The sequence below is a fragment of the Colossoma macropomum genome, unplaced genomic scaffold (assembly GCF_904425465.1).
Source record: "Colossoma macropomum unplaced genomic scaffold, Colossoma_macropomum, whole genome shotgun sequence".
NCBI lineage: Eukaryota > Metazoa > Chordata > Actinopteri > Characiformes > Serrasalmidae > Colossoma > Colossoma macropomum.
In genome coordinates this window covers 37,098,469-37,114,883 of record NW_023494784.1, presented here as the reverse complement: position 1 = coordinate 37,114,883, position 16,415 = coordinate 37,098,469, and the positions used below count along the sequence as shown (strand labels likewise).

The following is a 16,415-nucleotide window of genomic DNA, read 5'->3' as shown; positions in this document are numbered from 1 at the left end:
GTGTATTTAAATTCTGCAAAGTTTGAGTGATTTTCACTCACCTTGCACCTGTGTAAATGTGACAATAAACATGATTTGATTTGATTTGCTCAGAACCAGGTCGAAAATATCAAACATTTGATAAACTCCAACTGGTCTGAAACACAATCGGGAAGCAGAAAATCTGAGTCTGCGCCCCTCGATTCTTTCTCCAACTGTCGACTCCGACTGACCCAAAAATCTGCAGACTAGAGCCCTAATCGGGGTAAAAGTCGTGTAGTGTAACCCCGGCTTTAGTTGAGGCGTTCAAGGCAATTGCTTACATTGCTACTGTTTACATGGGCTGTGTTGTAAGAATTAAACCTGGCAGACCTTTTCTCCTCCAAAAACAAACGCAGTAAGTGTTGTACAGCTAGTTTCTTGGCTCTATCTGTTCAGCGTGATGTGTGATGTGGTGTTGAACACCACCCATTTGCCACTTTGCAAAACCTGTCATGGTTGGATTCCTCACGGCTCAGACGCAGATTTTTTGCAGAATACACATCCTTTGCCTGCTTTTACTGATATGAAGTAATGTTATTGTGGAGTACCTTGTCATCCAGCTGCTGGTAGAGGTCATTGATCAGCTCCTCGTATTGGGTTTTCTCTGTGTCACAAAGAGGCTGTGGGGGCGGGGCCAGCGTGTCGATAATGGGCGTGGCTTCAGAGGTCTTCGCTTCCTTGCTCTTATGCTGCTCTTCGACCGGAACTGCCTCGCCTGAGAGAGAGAGAGAGAGAGAGAGAGAGAGAGAGAGAGAGAGAGAGAGAGAGAGAGGGAGAGAGAGGTGAACCAGAACAGAATTGTGAAATCTTTCAGTGGTGTACCTTATAAATTACCTTATTAATATTATACGTAGCCATCAGTGCTAACACCCTCAGGCCGCTAACTCAACAACACAGCATATTTTATCAGAGTAAAGAAGATATGGATGTGCATAAACAACCGGGTGATGAGGTGGATTAGGCCTGTTAAATGTCAGCAGACCACATCAGCCTCCAGCTGGGACTGAAAACCAAGCCAAATACTAATCTCTTCAGTCCAAAGAGGCAAGAAAGGACTGAACTACTGCAGAGCGGCAGATATGAAGAGAGCGAGAGAGGAAAGTGAAGTGGAAATGAAAAGAGCAGACAGAGAGTGGAGGAGCTTCAAGGGCTGTCTGGACTTTGTAGTGTAGAGATGTGGGAGTAGACTTCAGCTGCCTTACAGCGTCACTCTGGTATAATGAGGGAGGGAGTTTAATAGAGACGCTGAGAGGAAAGAGGCAAATTTGCCATAAAAATGAGATAAAAATTGACAAAGGCAGATTAAAATGAAGTGCAATATTTTAATAATGTATTATAAAATTGAAGAAATGTTCAAAATAGGTTACTGAAATGTATAACTGTATCACTGATATGCCCCTGAGTCTCTTCTGAGGGTCTCTCAATGACTATGTTAATGGAAAGTCTATAGACAATAAGCAAAATTAATTAGAGTAAAGTGTGCAGGGATGACAATAATCACGCAGAGAGTTATGCAATGATAATTTCACAGTTACAAAATTATAATAACATAGTTAATTGTGAACTGATAGTTACATAGTTAGATATGTAATGATAATTACTTAACTAGTTACATAATAATAATAACATAGCTACTTACATAACACAGAACTATTAAACAGTTCTGTAATGATAATTATATTATTAAGTAATGATAATTACATAGTACTGTAATTATGGATTACATAGATAGGTAATGATAATGACCTAGTTAGATAGATAATGCTAATTACATAGTTGATTAATAATTAATTACATTATAAATTATGTAATCAATTATATTTGCATATTTATTCTGTATCAAAAGGTTTGAGTCTGCACTTATGACATTTTTCCATGTATCAATGCTAAAAATAATAAAAACATATGGCATTTTCTGAAAAAACATTTCTTCCCACAAAACAAGCCTGTAAATACAACAAAAACTATTTATCAAATTCAAATCATAACACGCCACACAAGTGTGGAGTTAATCAGAACTTTAGAATCCTCATATTCAGGCACAATTGCTTGTTTTAATCAGCTGTGAGAAATAATTAATGCAAAATTACAACATGCATTATTGACTAAATTTTACAGGCTAAAAGATCTCCTATATTCATCAACGTTTTGTTTTAGAATGACCTTAAAGATAGACCACTGTTTGTAAGCTTATCGGCTGTCTAGGAGAAATAATGATTGGTCAGCCAACGAGAAAAAAATATTATATATGGAAATAACGATGCAGGCCTAACTTCCCCTTCTCATGGCACACACAGCACAGTTAGGCCTGCATCGTTATGCTGCTTCAATGATGAGCACATGTTGCTTTCAAGGCCCTAAAAGTAATATGAAGAGATTCCTCATCTTGGTGGGTCACAATCAATGACCATCTGGTAAACATCAGAAAGAGAATATCAGTCCAGACAGTTCATGTCAGAAATGTCCTCTGAAACGTCTTACTGATTCATTATACTTGCTTTGAGCCTCATGTTGCTGTCCTATTTGAGGAGTTTCAGGCTTAAACTCTCGTTATACTAATGACATCAACCAAGCTGCTGAAGCTGGAGGTAATCTGATGAAAACAAAACACAATATGACTACGAACGACATCCCTAACCTAATTTCCTGTCAGTTATTTTGGTTTCATCTCATAGGAAGAAAGGTATGTGGTGAGTCAGTCAGAATGCTAAGCTATATTTCTGTCTCTGGTTAGAGTAGTTTTTGTCCAGCAGGTGGAGCTGCTGAGGATCACAGCCACACACTTGATACATTTTTCAAATATCTCTACCGAAGGTGGGGTTAAAGAATGTGTAAAATTGTTTCTGTCATAACGAAATCTCATAACTTTTATCCATTTTAATTTTCATTTCATTTCACTTGAGAACACCAGGTGCCCTTTGCTTTCTGAGAACATTTAATAAACAGTTCCTTTGTAATCCCTACATTGTTTGTAATGTTTTGTCTGACAGCAGAAAAATGCTCACAATGTTTTAGTCATAAAAAATGTATTTACAGATGTATTTACTCTTTCTAGCTCAATATTGCCATTTCTTCCTCGCTGGACAAAAGGTGCACTGATCACTGGCAAATGACTCATCCCCACAGCCCTGGAACACATGGAGGTCCGTTATATACTTGTCATTCCTTAATTTCTTTCGAACTCAACACCCAGCACTTACTGTAGAGCTTCAAGCTCCTGTGTGAGTTAATGGAACTCTCTGCTGCTGAACCTTTTAGCAGAACGGGCTGTTACCCAGTGTCTGTCTTTGAGTTGTGGACACTGTGTCCATTATAAGCATGACCTAAAACCTCAATTAACCAGATAGGACAGTCTATGACAAGTACCAGGTCACATCTAATATGTGCATCGGTACCGTAGATGACAGAAAACAATGTTGTGATGAAATTCTCTCTCTCTGTCTACCTTTCCTCCAGCGTTTGAGCTCGTTCTCCAGTCGCTGGATGATGACCTTCAGCCCCCTGTTCTTCTCTTTCTCCTTCTCATACTTCTTCTTCCACTCCTCCGCCGTCAGCTCCATATTTACTGACACGGTGTTCTTGATGGTCTTTGCTCTGTGTGGAGAGATACGAGGAGATATTGGTGAGCTAGGCTCTCATTTTTTACTGACTTTGCATCAAAGTCCAAATAATAATGGATGTGAAATCCAGCGTTTGGCCTGTTCTGTTTTAATGAAGCACTCATTTAGCAGGTGGATTAGAGAATTTGACCTCTGATTCACAGGAGCAGTGAAACAGAGAATAACTGAGGGTGGGTGACAGGGCGATGTAATCAGATGTCATTAAAGATGGAGAAGTAACCCAATAGCGATGTCTAAAAGGCAATGGAGGCAAAGGAATGAGAGAGAATTAATTTGCCTTTAAACAGCTTGTAAATGTGTTGGGAAACTAGGGTTCAAGTTTAAAGCATGCAGGTGCGTGCCCCAATAGTCAGTTTATTGTTTGAGAGAGAGAGAGAGAGGGACAGAGAGAGAGAGAGAGAGAGAGAGAGAGAGAGACAGAGAGAGAGAGAGAATGAGTTTAAGTTTGTTAAGAAACTGCCTGTTAGTTCTCTCTGCTATGCTCTGTAATGCTAGCTTTACCACACGCTTCTTTATTTAAATTGCAATACTTAGCATATCAAATAGCAAATCTTAAAAAAGCACAAAAGAATTGTGGCTCAAACAAGTTTTGTGGCTTAAGTACTGTGATAATACCATATTTTGGGGCCAGTAGTGATTCCCACCCCTTCTGGAGCCCATGTTAAATTTCTTTTTAATCAAATACGCCTGTTGGCTAGTGTTCTTTAAACACTGATGATACTTATCAAATGCCCAGAAAAGTGAAATATGACTTAATTTGTCATAATGATTTCATTTCATTATACACCCATCCTGAAACTAAAAATAAACAACCAACCAAACATAGACAGGCAGATAGCAGTATTAGCTCCCTCTGGCAAACCGCCTGTATGTGTGTCTCATAGATAGAGAGAGATAGAGATGGAGAGAGAGACAGAGAGAGAGAGAGAGAGAGAGTGAGAATCAGTCTTAATGACACACAGTGGAGTTAAATTGATTCGTAATCATTTTAGCAGTGAGCTCCTGTTTAAATACAGCCGGACTATCTACCGTCCACAGCTTGTCTCATTCACAATGACTTGCATTCTCAACGCTTCTGACCGCCGCCCACTACCTTTACTGCAAACGGACATTAAGCCATTACCGTTATCAGCAGGTCTATATATATCCTGCAGTGAAGGACTCCAGAAAAAAGGACTGATGTACACTCACTAAAGCCCCGTTCACATTTGCCATTAACATGTATCCTAGGTGATCTGACCATATGTGGACAGCGCTAAATACAGGTGTGATCGGGGTTCAGTGCATCTTGGAGACACACTGTGATCTGATTACTCGAGCCACAGTCGGAGGTGGTCAGGGATGCATATGACCACATTTCATTTACAAAGACAAGACACTGAAGCGTCTTGTCTTTGATAGCCGTGAAGGACCGCCTAAATCAGCTGTGTCATCACAGCAGAGACGAAAGCAGCTGCGTAGCTTCATTTACAATTTGTTTACAAGTCAGGTTAGTGGTTCACAACAAAAACAGCAGACTGACATAGTAAATGTGGGGGTACCCTTCCACCAGCCACGAAATTTGATCACTGGAGACACATTCGAGACACACAGGCTACGTTTACACAGCAGGTAAAAGTGGCCCAAATCTGATTTTCTCACCATATCCGATTTTTTTTGTTTGGCTGTTCACATGATCTTTTAACCTACGGCTGCATTCGGACGTTTCGTTCGAAACCTCTTCGAGCACGGAGCGGTTGCGTTCAGTCTCTTCTAATTTTCGGTACAGAAGCGTCAGCCTAAATCAGTTTCAGCAGCGCGAAATTATGACGAATGTCGAGTTATACTGACGTAAAAGTTGCATCAATTCCGATCTGGCTGTTCAGACTGAGTCGCATTGCCGCGGATCGGATACATATCGGATTTCAGTGTCACATATGAAAGCGTCTCAAATCGGAATTGAAAATGTCAGATTCAATGCGTTTTTTGCTGTTCACACTGCCACACAGATGACACATCTGTGTCACATTTGAGGAAAAAGATCGGATATGGGCCACTTTTACCGGCTGTGTAAACGTAGCCATAGAGATGCCAGGTGTGAACGGCTATCCGTCTCGCTGTCCACTTATGACCAGATCACTCGAGATGGATGTTAATAGCAAGTGTGAACAGAGCCTAACAGTGATGCTGACAAAACAAAGAATGTAACTAAGAAATTAAGTGCAATATAAGATCACCAGCCACGTGATTAGAAACCCCTACCCCTGCTGGTGTACGGTTAAGGGGAATTTCACTGATTTTCAAGATTTCCCATTAAAAATTAATAACTCAGTCATTGAGATGTAACCAAAGTCATTCAGAGTGCTTTGATGTGAAATACTCCATTCTAAAGAAACTTACTAACTCAGATTTCTTTACAGTGGTGGTGATAGGAACCAGGGGTCATGACGTCTACAATATAAATATAGCCATTTTATTTACTATCCAAAACCACCAGTGAACCTACACTACAGAGTTTTGTATGTCATGTTGATGATGGTGGTCAAATGGTGGATAATCTAACATTTTCTTTGGGGACTATTTTGCCTCACAACGCCCTGCATATACTCCTCTGCCATGAATGTATTCTAAAAAGATGATTTAACCCAAAATCTTTTGAAAACTATCATAAAACAATGCCTCAGACATCAGGCAGCACATTCATAACCATTTCACGTAGAAACTTTCTGTGAGGAAGCTTTTAGACGTGGATGTCTGGTTTCTGTCATCACCACTGTAAACATTTCTGACTCGTTAAAACTCTCTAGAACATTTTACATCAAAACCACTCAAAGAGAATTTTGAAAAACCTATTAAAAAGGACGAGGTGCATATATATATATATATATATATATATTTGCATTTATATGCATACGCATTTTATATCTTAATTATAGTTAGTGTTACCCATTATCTTAACTGTCTATTTCAGTTATTAAAACTGGGCTGGGCTGGTTGCACCACCATTTGACTTACTGGTTGTGCCACCTGACTTTTAATTAAACAGGCATCTACTTACACACTGGCAGAAACTTCTGTCCTTTAATTTGAGTTTCTACTTACGTTTTTTCCAACATAGATATGTTATTACAATAATCACACATCGTCATGGTTTTCCTGAGGTCACACCACATGATGTGGTAAACTGAACCATTCTAACTACGACTCAAAAATGTAATTTTTTTTCCAACATATGCGAAGGGTCTAATGACCTTGGCCTTGCACCACGAAGTCACTTGGGATCTTTTCTTTGAAGCTACACCCTGGCCCCTTTTTTGTAAAAGCAAGTCAAAATAAAAGTCCTTTGTTTTTGGATGTGCACATCAGTGGTCAGTGGGGAACAAACTTAAATGTTGTGTTTCTGCACAATTTCTATTTATTTGCTGAGATTAATATATGAAAATGTTAAATAGATAAACCTTGATTGTGCATTAAAAGATGCAGAAGTGTGTTCTCTGTAGAGGATGTGGAAGCTTTCACTTAGAAAATTCACACATCAAGTCGTTTGACCAGGGGCGCCAAACTTTTGCATACGGCTACATATTTAACCCCTAGATGTCACAGTTATCCCTGGAGATAACAAAAGCATGTTATAATTTTATATGAACAATTTCTCACTCACACTTTTTGAACATTCACTCCCTGAACATTTGCATTTGTAAGTAGAAGAGGAGACATGTTCTATTGAATCTAATTTGGTGAAAGTACAGACTTGTTTTTTTTGGAAAGAAAAAATATTATGTACATGACAAGTTTTTCTATTTACACTAATGCAAACAGGTAAACATTGCAAATGCAGATCAAACCTGCTGGATTGTAAATACAAATGTAATTCATTAGTCAACTATGTAATTAATTTTGCAATTACCTTCAAATTACAATTACAAGAGTTAACGGGAGCTGTTTTATTGCAGTGTCTGTGTGAAAGGCATGAACAGAGCAGATCAACGCATCACTGCATATTAGATTTGTAGTTTTATGCCAATTAAGCTTCAGCATCTGCTGAGGAATAGTTTAGTGGCTTGGGGAATAGAGACAGGCTGCTTGTGTCTGTGAGGAATGTACAGTGTAGTTTAACAAACAGGATGGCCTGAGGGAGCTCAGTGGAGACAGGAAGAGAAACAGCCATGAATATGTACATTTATAAACACATGCATTGGATTAAAAACACAAACACTTGGTCCTCACAAGTACTGCACTACAAATTAGGGCCAGACCGATATGTCTGCTGGTTGATAATATCTGCCAATGCTGACGACCGGCAGTTTTAAAGATATCGGTGAAATTATTGTCAATAACATGTTTTTTGACTGAGGTATTTTGAGCTCATGACTTTGGATGTTTTGCCACTGAGGATCTCAGTATAAGTTACCCTCTGTTTTAACTACAGTATTACTGATTGAACTGGAGAATTTTAACACCCTACTGGTTAAATAATAATAAAAACGTGCAGCAATATGCAGTCGTGACAATCGAGAACTGGCTGTCACATCAGTCAGTAAAGTACTGCTTAATTTAAACATTTGGGGCCAGTTTTTCTCAGACAGGGATTAAGCCTAGTCCTGGACTACAGAGGAGTTTGAAAGGAGATCTCCCACTGAAAGGAAACGACAGTACAAGATTAGGCTTAATATCTGTCTAGGAAACTGATATAAATATGAAATTATATTGGCCGATGTTGCTTTTGGGAATTTTTTCCACCCTTTCAAATCGATATCAGCCACAAAATTTTCAGATTCGTCGTACCCTACTACAAATACACCCACATATACACACAGTCTCAGTCACACACTGTGTTTTTCATTATCCAAAGCCCTATACGACCAGGCTTAGTTTTCCATGGGGAGGTGGGGTAATGCCAGTTTACCGAAAGATATCTGTAATGTTTATGACCGATTCGCATGGGATAAGAAATCTCAGTATGAACGACAGAGATAAGAGCAACTACTCGATTTATGCACCGCTTTTACTCCAGAAAAGAGTTGATAACGTAAAAAAAACATTTAATTTAGCCGTTATTCTGTTTACCCTAACTGTCTACATTACTGTCTGAAGTAAATGCCTTTGAGCACATCAGCTCTCCTGCAAGGCAAGATTGGTCTAAATAGCTCTATGTGATAGCAGGTTAGTATTTCCCACTGATTTCCATGTGTTATTTCATAGTTTTGATGTTTTCACTACTATTCTAAAATGTGGAAAATAGTCAAAATAGAAACCCCTTCTAACTTTTTACTTACAGTATACCGAATGATAAGACATGAAACAGACACAGAGCAGAATGCGAGCACTTCCTGTAAAGCAGAAGGGTTTCTGGACTTACCTTTGGCCGAACATGAGTGTTGATTTGGTCTCGGCTTCGTTAAAGACGGATGGAGAGCAACAGATGACGATGGTGGTCCTGCAGTTACCGCCCAGAGAGTCCTGCAGGATCCGGGTCATCTTACTGTCTCTGTATGGCACATGAGTTTTCTACAACAGTAGAAACAGAAACATGTTAGCATTAAAACTGACAAATACTAGTTTACTGATTCAGTAACGCTGAGTATCAGTGGTGGCTGACGCTTTCCAACACAGGGGAGGCACAGATGGTGATGAATAATCTAAACTAATACTCACACTACAAATGTAAAAGTTTGGAATCACTTATCATCACAAGTTGACATTACTTTACATTAGATAATGACTTATAAAATGTAGATTTGCATATTATGAACTAGTTACTAAGGGGTATTTTCAGATGTTTTACCAAGAAGTATTTTAGGAATAAGAAATACCTTCACTCTTGATGTTATAGAGATTTATCAGTCTACAGTTCTGTTCATCATTCTAGTCCAACACTAATAGTTTCCAACTATTCATTTAAAACCTGTTAAGACGCACGGAACCAGCATAGTCAGATCATTTAATGAATTTATCTTCAACCAAATGGGTTTTATTTTATTTGAAACACCGAATCCAAACTTTTGAATGTGTAACTACTTTCTATTCTCTAAAATAAGGTAGATAACATTAGCACTGTCTGCCTGCTGCTTCAAAAAGCAGCTAGAGATGATAAATTACAGCTACTAAATGCTTTACTGTTAACAGTAAACAGAGCAAATGAAAGAAAATGATCCAATACTTCACTAAAGTTTGGCTTCAGTATGGTTCTATGAGACACTCTTCCACTGGCTTCCACAAACACATTTATGCAGACTGCACTGTCTATCAGACGCAGCTCACGTTACATCAACTAACTGCACTGATACAGAGTGGATATTCCACATTGTGTAACAGCGATGAGTCTGAATGTTCAAACATTCGAACGTCATGAACAAAAATCAAACAGTAAATTAGATTTTAATATGCAAATGAGCTTGACTCTAATGTCAGAGAATGCGTAGCGAAGACAACTGCTACTCAGTAATGTGTTCTGGCTTTCAGACACTAGAGGGCGCTCCTTAACGAGCTCAGAATGAATGGGTTCCTATGGAGCTTTTGTGGAAAATCATAGTTTGTCAATGCTTAGTCATTATATACATATATAATGACTAAGCATTGACAAATTTCTCACTTTTAGCCGTTTAGCACCATTCACCCTATACATTGAGGACTTTCTCACAGACAGTGATGTTTTTGATGTAACAGAAGAAATAGAAAGTGGCCAGGCTCCCCTTAAACCTGCTCTGCTAATGTTATACATTCACCATGAGAGGCCTGAACTCCATACTCCACCAGAGGGAAGTGATGAGGCTGTATCTTATGTTATGGTCTCATTAGAAGTTACTAGGTTACCATCACCATCACTAATGTGGAATGTGTTACCTTTTTGAAAGGACTGAGCCAGTTAGCCATGTTGTAAGACAGAGTGAGTCTAAGTAGCATGAATGGTGTGATTCCATATGTGCCGTTTCATCACTCTGGTGTTTTCAATATTATTCTAAAATGTGCAAAATTGCATACATCTAGAGAAACCCTTATTTAAGTGTGTGTCCAAACCTTTGACTGCTACTCTGCAGTGGCACAGAGAGCAACCTGTGATAAGCGGCTAGAAAGCTAGTTAAGTCAACAAGCTAACAAAAATATTTAATTTCCCATTATTGTATATTAGTCTTCTGGTGGTGATTATGCTCAGCACTGACAATGAGGTGACTCACAGCCCAGACTGGTAGCCCAGAGGAGGAAAAGGAGGAGAGTGGGAGATGAAACAAGAAGCAAGTGTTTGTGTGTGTGTGTGTATCTGAGAGAGAGAGAGAGAGAGAGAGGGAGAGGGAGAGAGAGAGAGAGAGAGAGAGAGAGAGAGAGAGAGAGAGAGAGAGAAGTACAGTGAGAGTGTACTTACGGTTCCCTCAGCCAGTGCAGAGATGACGTTCCCCAGAGCAGAGAGAGATTTATTGATATTTTTAGCTTCATCCAGGACAGCTCCTTCTGCTCCAGTTTTGCTGACCTTAAAGGAGCAGGTGAGAAACAAATAGGAAAAAGGTATGAATGGTATCAACACAATAACGATTACCACTAATACAACATTTAACTGAACAGGCTAAAATGCAGACAACAATAGCAGTAATGAATTCCCATTTGAATTGCTTCATTACGATAATATACACCCATCAGCAGCTTTATTACAAACCCCCACCCTGTAGCTCAACCTTGCTGGTGTACAGTTAGAGACTGTAGCCCATCTGTTAATGCACAGATTGTATTAGTCATCTTCAGCAATGGTCAGTTTCAGACCACAGAGCCACTCCTGCCTGGCTGTTTTGGGGAGGTGGTCCACTCTCGAAATAGCAGTGACTCTGATGTATGTAAAAACTCCAGGAACACAGCTGTGTCTGATACACTCACACCAGCTCTATATACACTACCATGTCAGTATCACTCCTGTGCTGAGAATGGACCACCAACCAAGCAATATCTTGACAACAGCGTCCTGCAGTTAGAAATGGACCAATGAGAAATGGAGTAGAGAGCAGCTGACAAACTGTGCAGCAACAGATGAACTACAGTGTGTAAGTGTGGAGCTTATACAGTGGTCAGGCAGTGGAAGTTCAGGGCAGGGGTTTGTAATAAAGTGGAAAAAATGGAAAAAAAATTAAAAGTTACAGAAAAAATACGACTCCTAACAACCACCTGAAATACCTCATAGACCACTAAAACTGTCCTGAACAGATGAACAGCACTTAAAGAAAATAAATAAATGTTTAAATTATAAATTATGTACTGTAATAAACTATATACAATGCTCATCATTCTGAACATATCTGAACATATCTGAACTGATTACAGCTTCCTTCAAATGATTTGAAACCTGTAAAATTCTAGAGAATAGTGTTTTAATACAGCTATTTTACATACAGATCAGCAATAAAATGGTTTTATATTATTGGAAATGGTAATTCCAGACTTTTCAGTGCTAGTGTATAGCCTGCTCTTTATCATTTCTCAAGTTATATGTATCAATGTGTGTGTTTTATAAATAATATTTGACCAAAAAAGGCAAACTTAGCCAACAATTACTGAAAGTCAGTTTAATGCTAAATTACCTATTAGTGTTATTCTTTTATTAACAAAAAGAGTTCCTTTATCCTCTCTTCTATACTTCAGCTGCAAAGGTTCCACACAGCATGGCAAAGATAGGTGGAAGACAGAGAAAAAACTGAAATGAGACCTTCTCACTACCAGCCAGATCCACCAGGTAGAGCTTCCCACTCAGCTTCTTCTCCGTCTCCATGTTCTCCTGCTTGATGTTGATTAGGAAGATGCTGTGGCTGCGTGAGCTGTGCTCATTCATGTCTGAGAGGAAACATCGGCACAATGTTAAGGCAAGTACATGCAACACATAGTCATGGAAACACCAGAAGAGGTATGGCATGGTGTGACTAATGAGAAACTGAAGATACTGCAATCAGGACTTCAAATCAGTTCAAGGAACAAAAACAAAAACAAGAAGCAGTTTTTCTAGGAACAACAATGAAGCCAAAACAATCGCTCTTCAACTCTGAAATGTTTTTTTATCAGCATGTCTTGTGAACTTTGTCATTTTATGTGCTGCGCAGATTGTTAATGACTAAAGGAGGTAGTTATAGCTACACTCTTAAGAAATGGTGCTTCAAGTGTTCTTCAGTAAAGACAATGGTTCTATATGGAACCACAAACGCTCAAAGAACCATTTGTATGCTTAAATGGATCTTTGAATGGTAAAATCGCTCTTCAGACTGATGGAAAATGTGTTGTCTGTTTTATATAGCACTAAAAAAGGTTCTGCTATTGTTAAGATGCCAAGCTTCTAACAATAGAAGAATCATTTTTGGTGCTAAATAGAACCATCTCCAAAAAGGTTCTATAGTGAACCATATACAATACATTATCTATCAATGAAGAATGATTTCACCATGCAAAGAACTATCTAAGCATGCAAATGGCTGTTTGAGTGTTCAGGGTTCTATATAGAACAAGTCTTTACTAAAGAACTCTCGAAAAACCTTTTTAAGAGTGTACGTTATGGCGTCTCGAGCCTTTTTGACCTCTGCTGTCTTAACAACATCTCTAGCAACTTACTTATGTACAACCAGTAAAATTCCATTGCTTATGTATGTGTGAATATGTCCCTATCAATATAAACATTTCTGTCTGGTGTAATTTCCAAACATACTCTTCAAAAGACCCTTTTCACAATTTTCCGTAATGAATGCAGTGAAAGTCATCATAGTAGGGAAAACATTACAGCAGTGGCGGCGCTTATGGATGAAAATGTAGAGGACAAGCACATTTTTACATTCTTTTTTAAAGGTATTTACCAACTTTTTTCACAAAAGACGCTGTTCGTTTGGGGCAGTTTTCATTTTCAGAAAGGAGCAAGTTTCACAAGGTCTACATTAAAAGAAGCTACTGATGCTGCTGCTTCAACGCTGGGTGGGTGAGCGGTAAAGAAGGTCAACAGCTGACTGAGATCAGGAAAGAGAATGTGACATCATGTATAAATAAATTAAAAACTGGTGGTGTTACCTGATGTTATCTAAAGTTATGTCGATGAGCTAGTGAACTGTGTGGACTGCAGGGTCCTGTGTGGACTGCAGGGTCCTGGTAGGTTTCTGATGATATTCCACAGTAAACGTTAGTGTTAGTCTGAGGCTAAAGTTGGCTTTCTAATCGGCAGCTTCTTCAGATTTTTCATAATGACGTTTTCCCTACTACGTCAACTTACGCAGCCTCAAATAATGATGTGTGAAAAGAGTTTATTATAGCAGGCCTGCATACACGCAAGAATGAAAACATTAAAATATTGGTTCTGCTCAAGCTGAAATTTCTGTTACTCACTTGTGACAGCTACATGACGGTTGGTTTTGCCTTCATCAATAACGTCCATGACCTCCTCAGGGCTGGAAACAAATCGCTCTGTGCAGCCCTTGAACACAGAAACACACTGGTTATGCACACATACTGCCTTTCAGTACAATAACTAAAAATTAACTACACACTCAAAATAAAAACTCCCTTCAGCTCCCCTCTATACATTGTATATTTAAGTGTGATAATTGAGAACTGACAGTTACATCTGTCAGCAAAGCAGTGTTTTACTGAAACTATTTGAGCATAAAGTTAAAATAATATATATTATTATTTTATTTATTTATTACATTATTTTATTATGTGTACATCAGTTATGGGTTTTTTCAACCTCTTAAAATGGTATCAGCACGAGCCACCAAATTGTCATATCCACTGTGCCCTAATTTAAGTACACATGTGTAGAATTCTATGTGTAGAATTGTTTTTAACTTCAATTTCAATAAGGCAGAGTAAAACTGTCCACCTACCTTCACATACGGTACCCTGTTTTTGTCTTCATGAACAGCAAGGTTGGTCTTGGAAACTAAGGCGAGCAGAGGAGACAAGCTTAATGAGAGATTTTACATCTTGTCTAATCTGAAGGTACAAAGCTTCTTCTGCAAATTACAGTAAAAAAAATATTTGCAGCAATGGAAAAAGGTTCATCCTTACCGTCCAACAGGTCTCTGATTTTGTCCAAGTAAATCTCAAAATAGGAAACCTAAAGACAGACATAGCAAGAAGTTACTTCAAAACACAATTATATTACATTACACATATATTACATTATATTTTGAGTTTAAGTAGAAAACATTTGCCTTAGAGACATCTGTGTGGGCTTATGTATTCAATCTTTCACGTATATTTTCTAACTTCTCTTTATCCCTTAGAATTATACAGCCTTTTTTCTTACTGTGCCCCTATGGTTGATACAACCAAATGACCTCTGTCATGATTGGCAACCCTGTATTGTGCAAAAAGCAGTGCAGGCTGAAACACTCCTGATAACATCAGCATAAATGGGCGGAGCTAAACTGCTGTAGGCTGAATAGGTGGAAATATGTAAGATTAGGTTTTCATGAATGGGCTGTTCTGCTGCTTAATTTCCATATATGGACTCGGGAGTGACCGGTACATTTTTAAAAATAACAATTTGCATACAACGTCAAATATTTGCTTTTTGATATGCTCTCTTTGATGGTTTCTGTACAGTGGCTGCAGGCAGTATATGGGCAGTGATGTGGACGGTTATTGGAGGTGACCCAGGCATATGGCTCAGGTAGAACTCATATGGTCCCACCAGCATGTGGCTTTGTCTCTACATATGATCAGGCAACCCTACTGAAAATAGCCAGCACTGCCGGAATGCACATTTTTCATACATGCAGCTATATTGCAACTACAATGTTGACCTACATACACTAATGTAATGCACTGGGCAACACCAATACAAATGGGTTATAAAGAGATCAGGTGAATGAGATGGACCCTTCCTGGGTTTGTTCTTGCTTTTACCTTAATGTGGAACTCCAGGTTCTCGTCCATAGAGTAGATGTGGTCAAAGATGTCCTGAGCAATGCGGGGGATGATGCCCATAAGCTCATGGTCATGAAGTTTCCCCTAAATTAGAAGAGTTAGGAGAGAGACAGAAGAGATGTAAGACAATGTGTAATTATACATGTGGACCCATAAGCAGGTGGTCCAATGAGCGGAAGCAGAAGATAAGGGTTTCCAATAAAGTGGACGGTCAGTGTTCTTTCCTCTATATTTACTACATAATCAACATGAACTCCCAGTAATGCATTGTGTAGCAGTGTAATAACACATGCACATTCAGGAGAGGTCAAACAATAATAGCATATACGCTACCGACACTATGGAAACTGCATGCCTAAATTATCAGACACTTGCCTCAAACCATGTTAAAATGTTAAGTAAGCTCAATCAACTATCTTTTTTCTGCAGACTACTGCTTTAAATATTGTATAGATAACCATGTTAGTATGGATAAAACTATTTACAAGATCTGCCCAAAATAGGTCTATGCTTAGATATGGTTAACAGTGTGGCGATTCTTCTCTCTTCCAGTGCGATTACACTGTGAAAGCTTGTGCCTCTTATAGGACATGAAATATGTATTTGACCCCAGGAGGTTCATATTCTTCATCATATTGAGTACTAGAGAGAGAATGTGCATGTGATTATCTTTTCCAAATCTAATATCACAGTATAGCATGTCCTCTACTATCATGAGAATGCAATACAATGAAAACATCACCACCTCTTGCTGAAATAAAATAAATCCACTATATGAACTGGATTTTAGCACCTTAACCATAAGCTGATTGCCTGGACCTGTGTATCAAAGTTATCCCCATTTCTTCAAAGCCATTTGGCTTGGGACTCCACCCGTGATAACCGCAATTATTTGACTCTATATTCAGCTGG

General features: G+C 38.7%; 1 protein-coding gene across 1 annotated transcript in view; it reads right to left on the bottom strand.

Moving 5' to 3' along the window:
• kif5c (kinesin family member 5C) overlaps positions 1-16,415 on the bottom strand; it is a 51,780-nt gene that overhangs the window by 15,721 nt on the left and 19,644 nt on the right. Inside the window, exons 4-12 of the mRNA XM_036574958.1 lie at positions 15,483-15,587; positions 14,640-14,688; positions 14,456-14,511; positions 13,956-14,043; positions 12,307-12,431; positions 10,981-11,085; positions 8,980-9,128; positions 3,467-3,615; positions 570-736 (exon numbers count right to left, since the gene is read on the bottom strand). Coding sequence (XP_036430851.1) covers positions 570-736; positions 3,467-3,615; positions 8,980-9,128; positions 10,981-11,085; positions 12,307-12,431; positions 13,956-14,043; positions 14,456-14,511; positions 14,640-14,688; positions 15,483-15,587 — 993 coding nt within the window. The remainder of the gene's footprint in view (positions 1-569; positions 737-3,466; positions 3,616-8,979; positions 9,129-10,980; positions 11,086-12,306; positions 12,432-13,955; positions 14,044-14,455; positions 14,512-14,639; positions 14,689-15,482; positions 15,588-16,415) is intronic.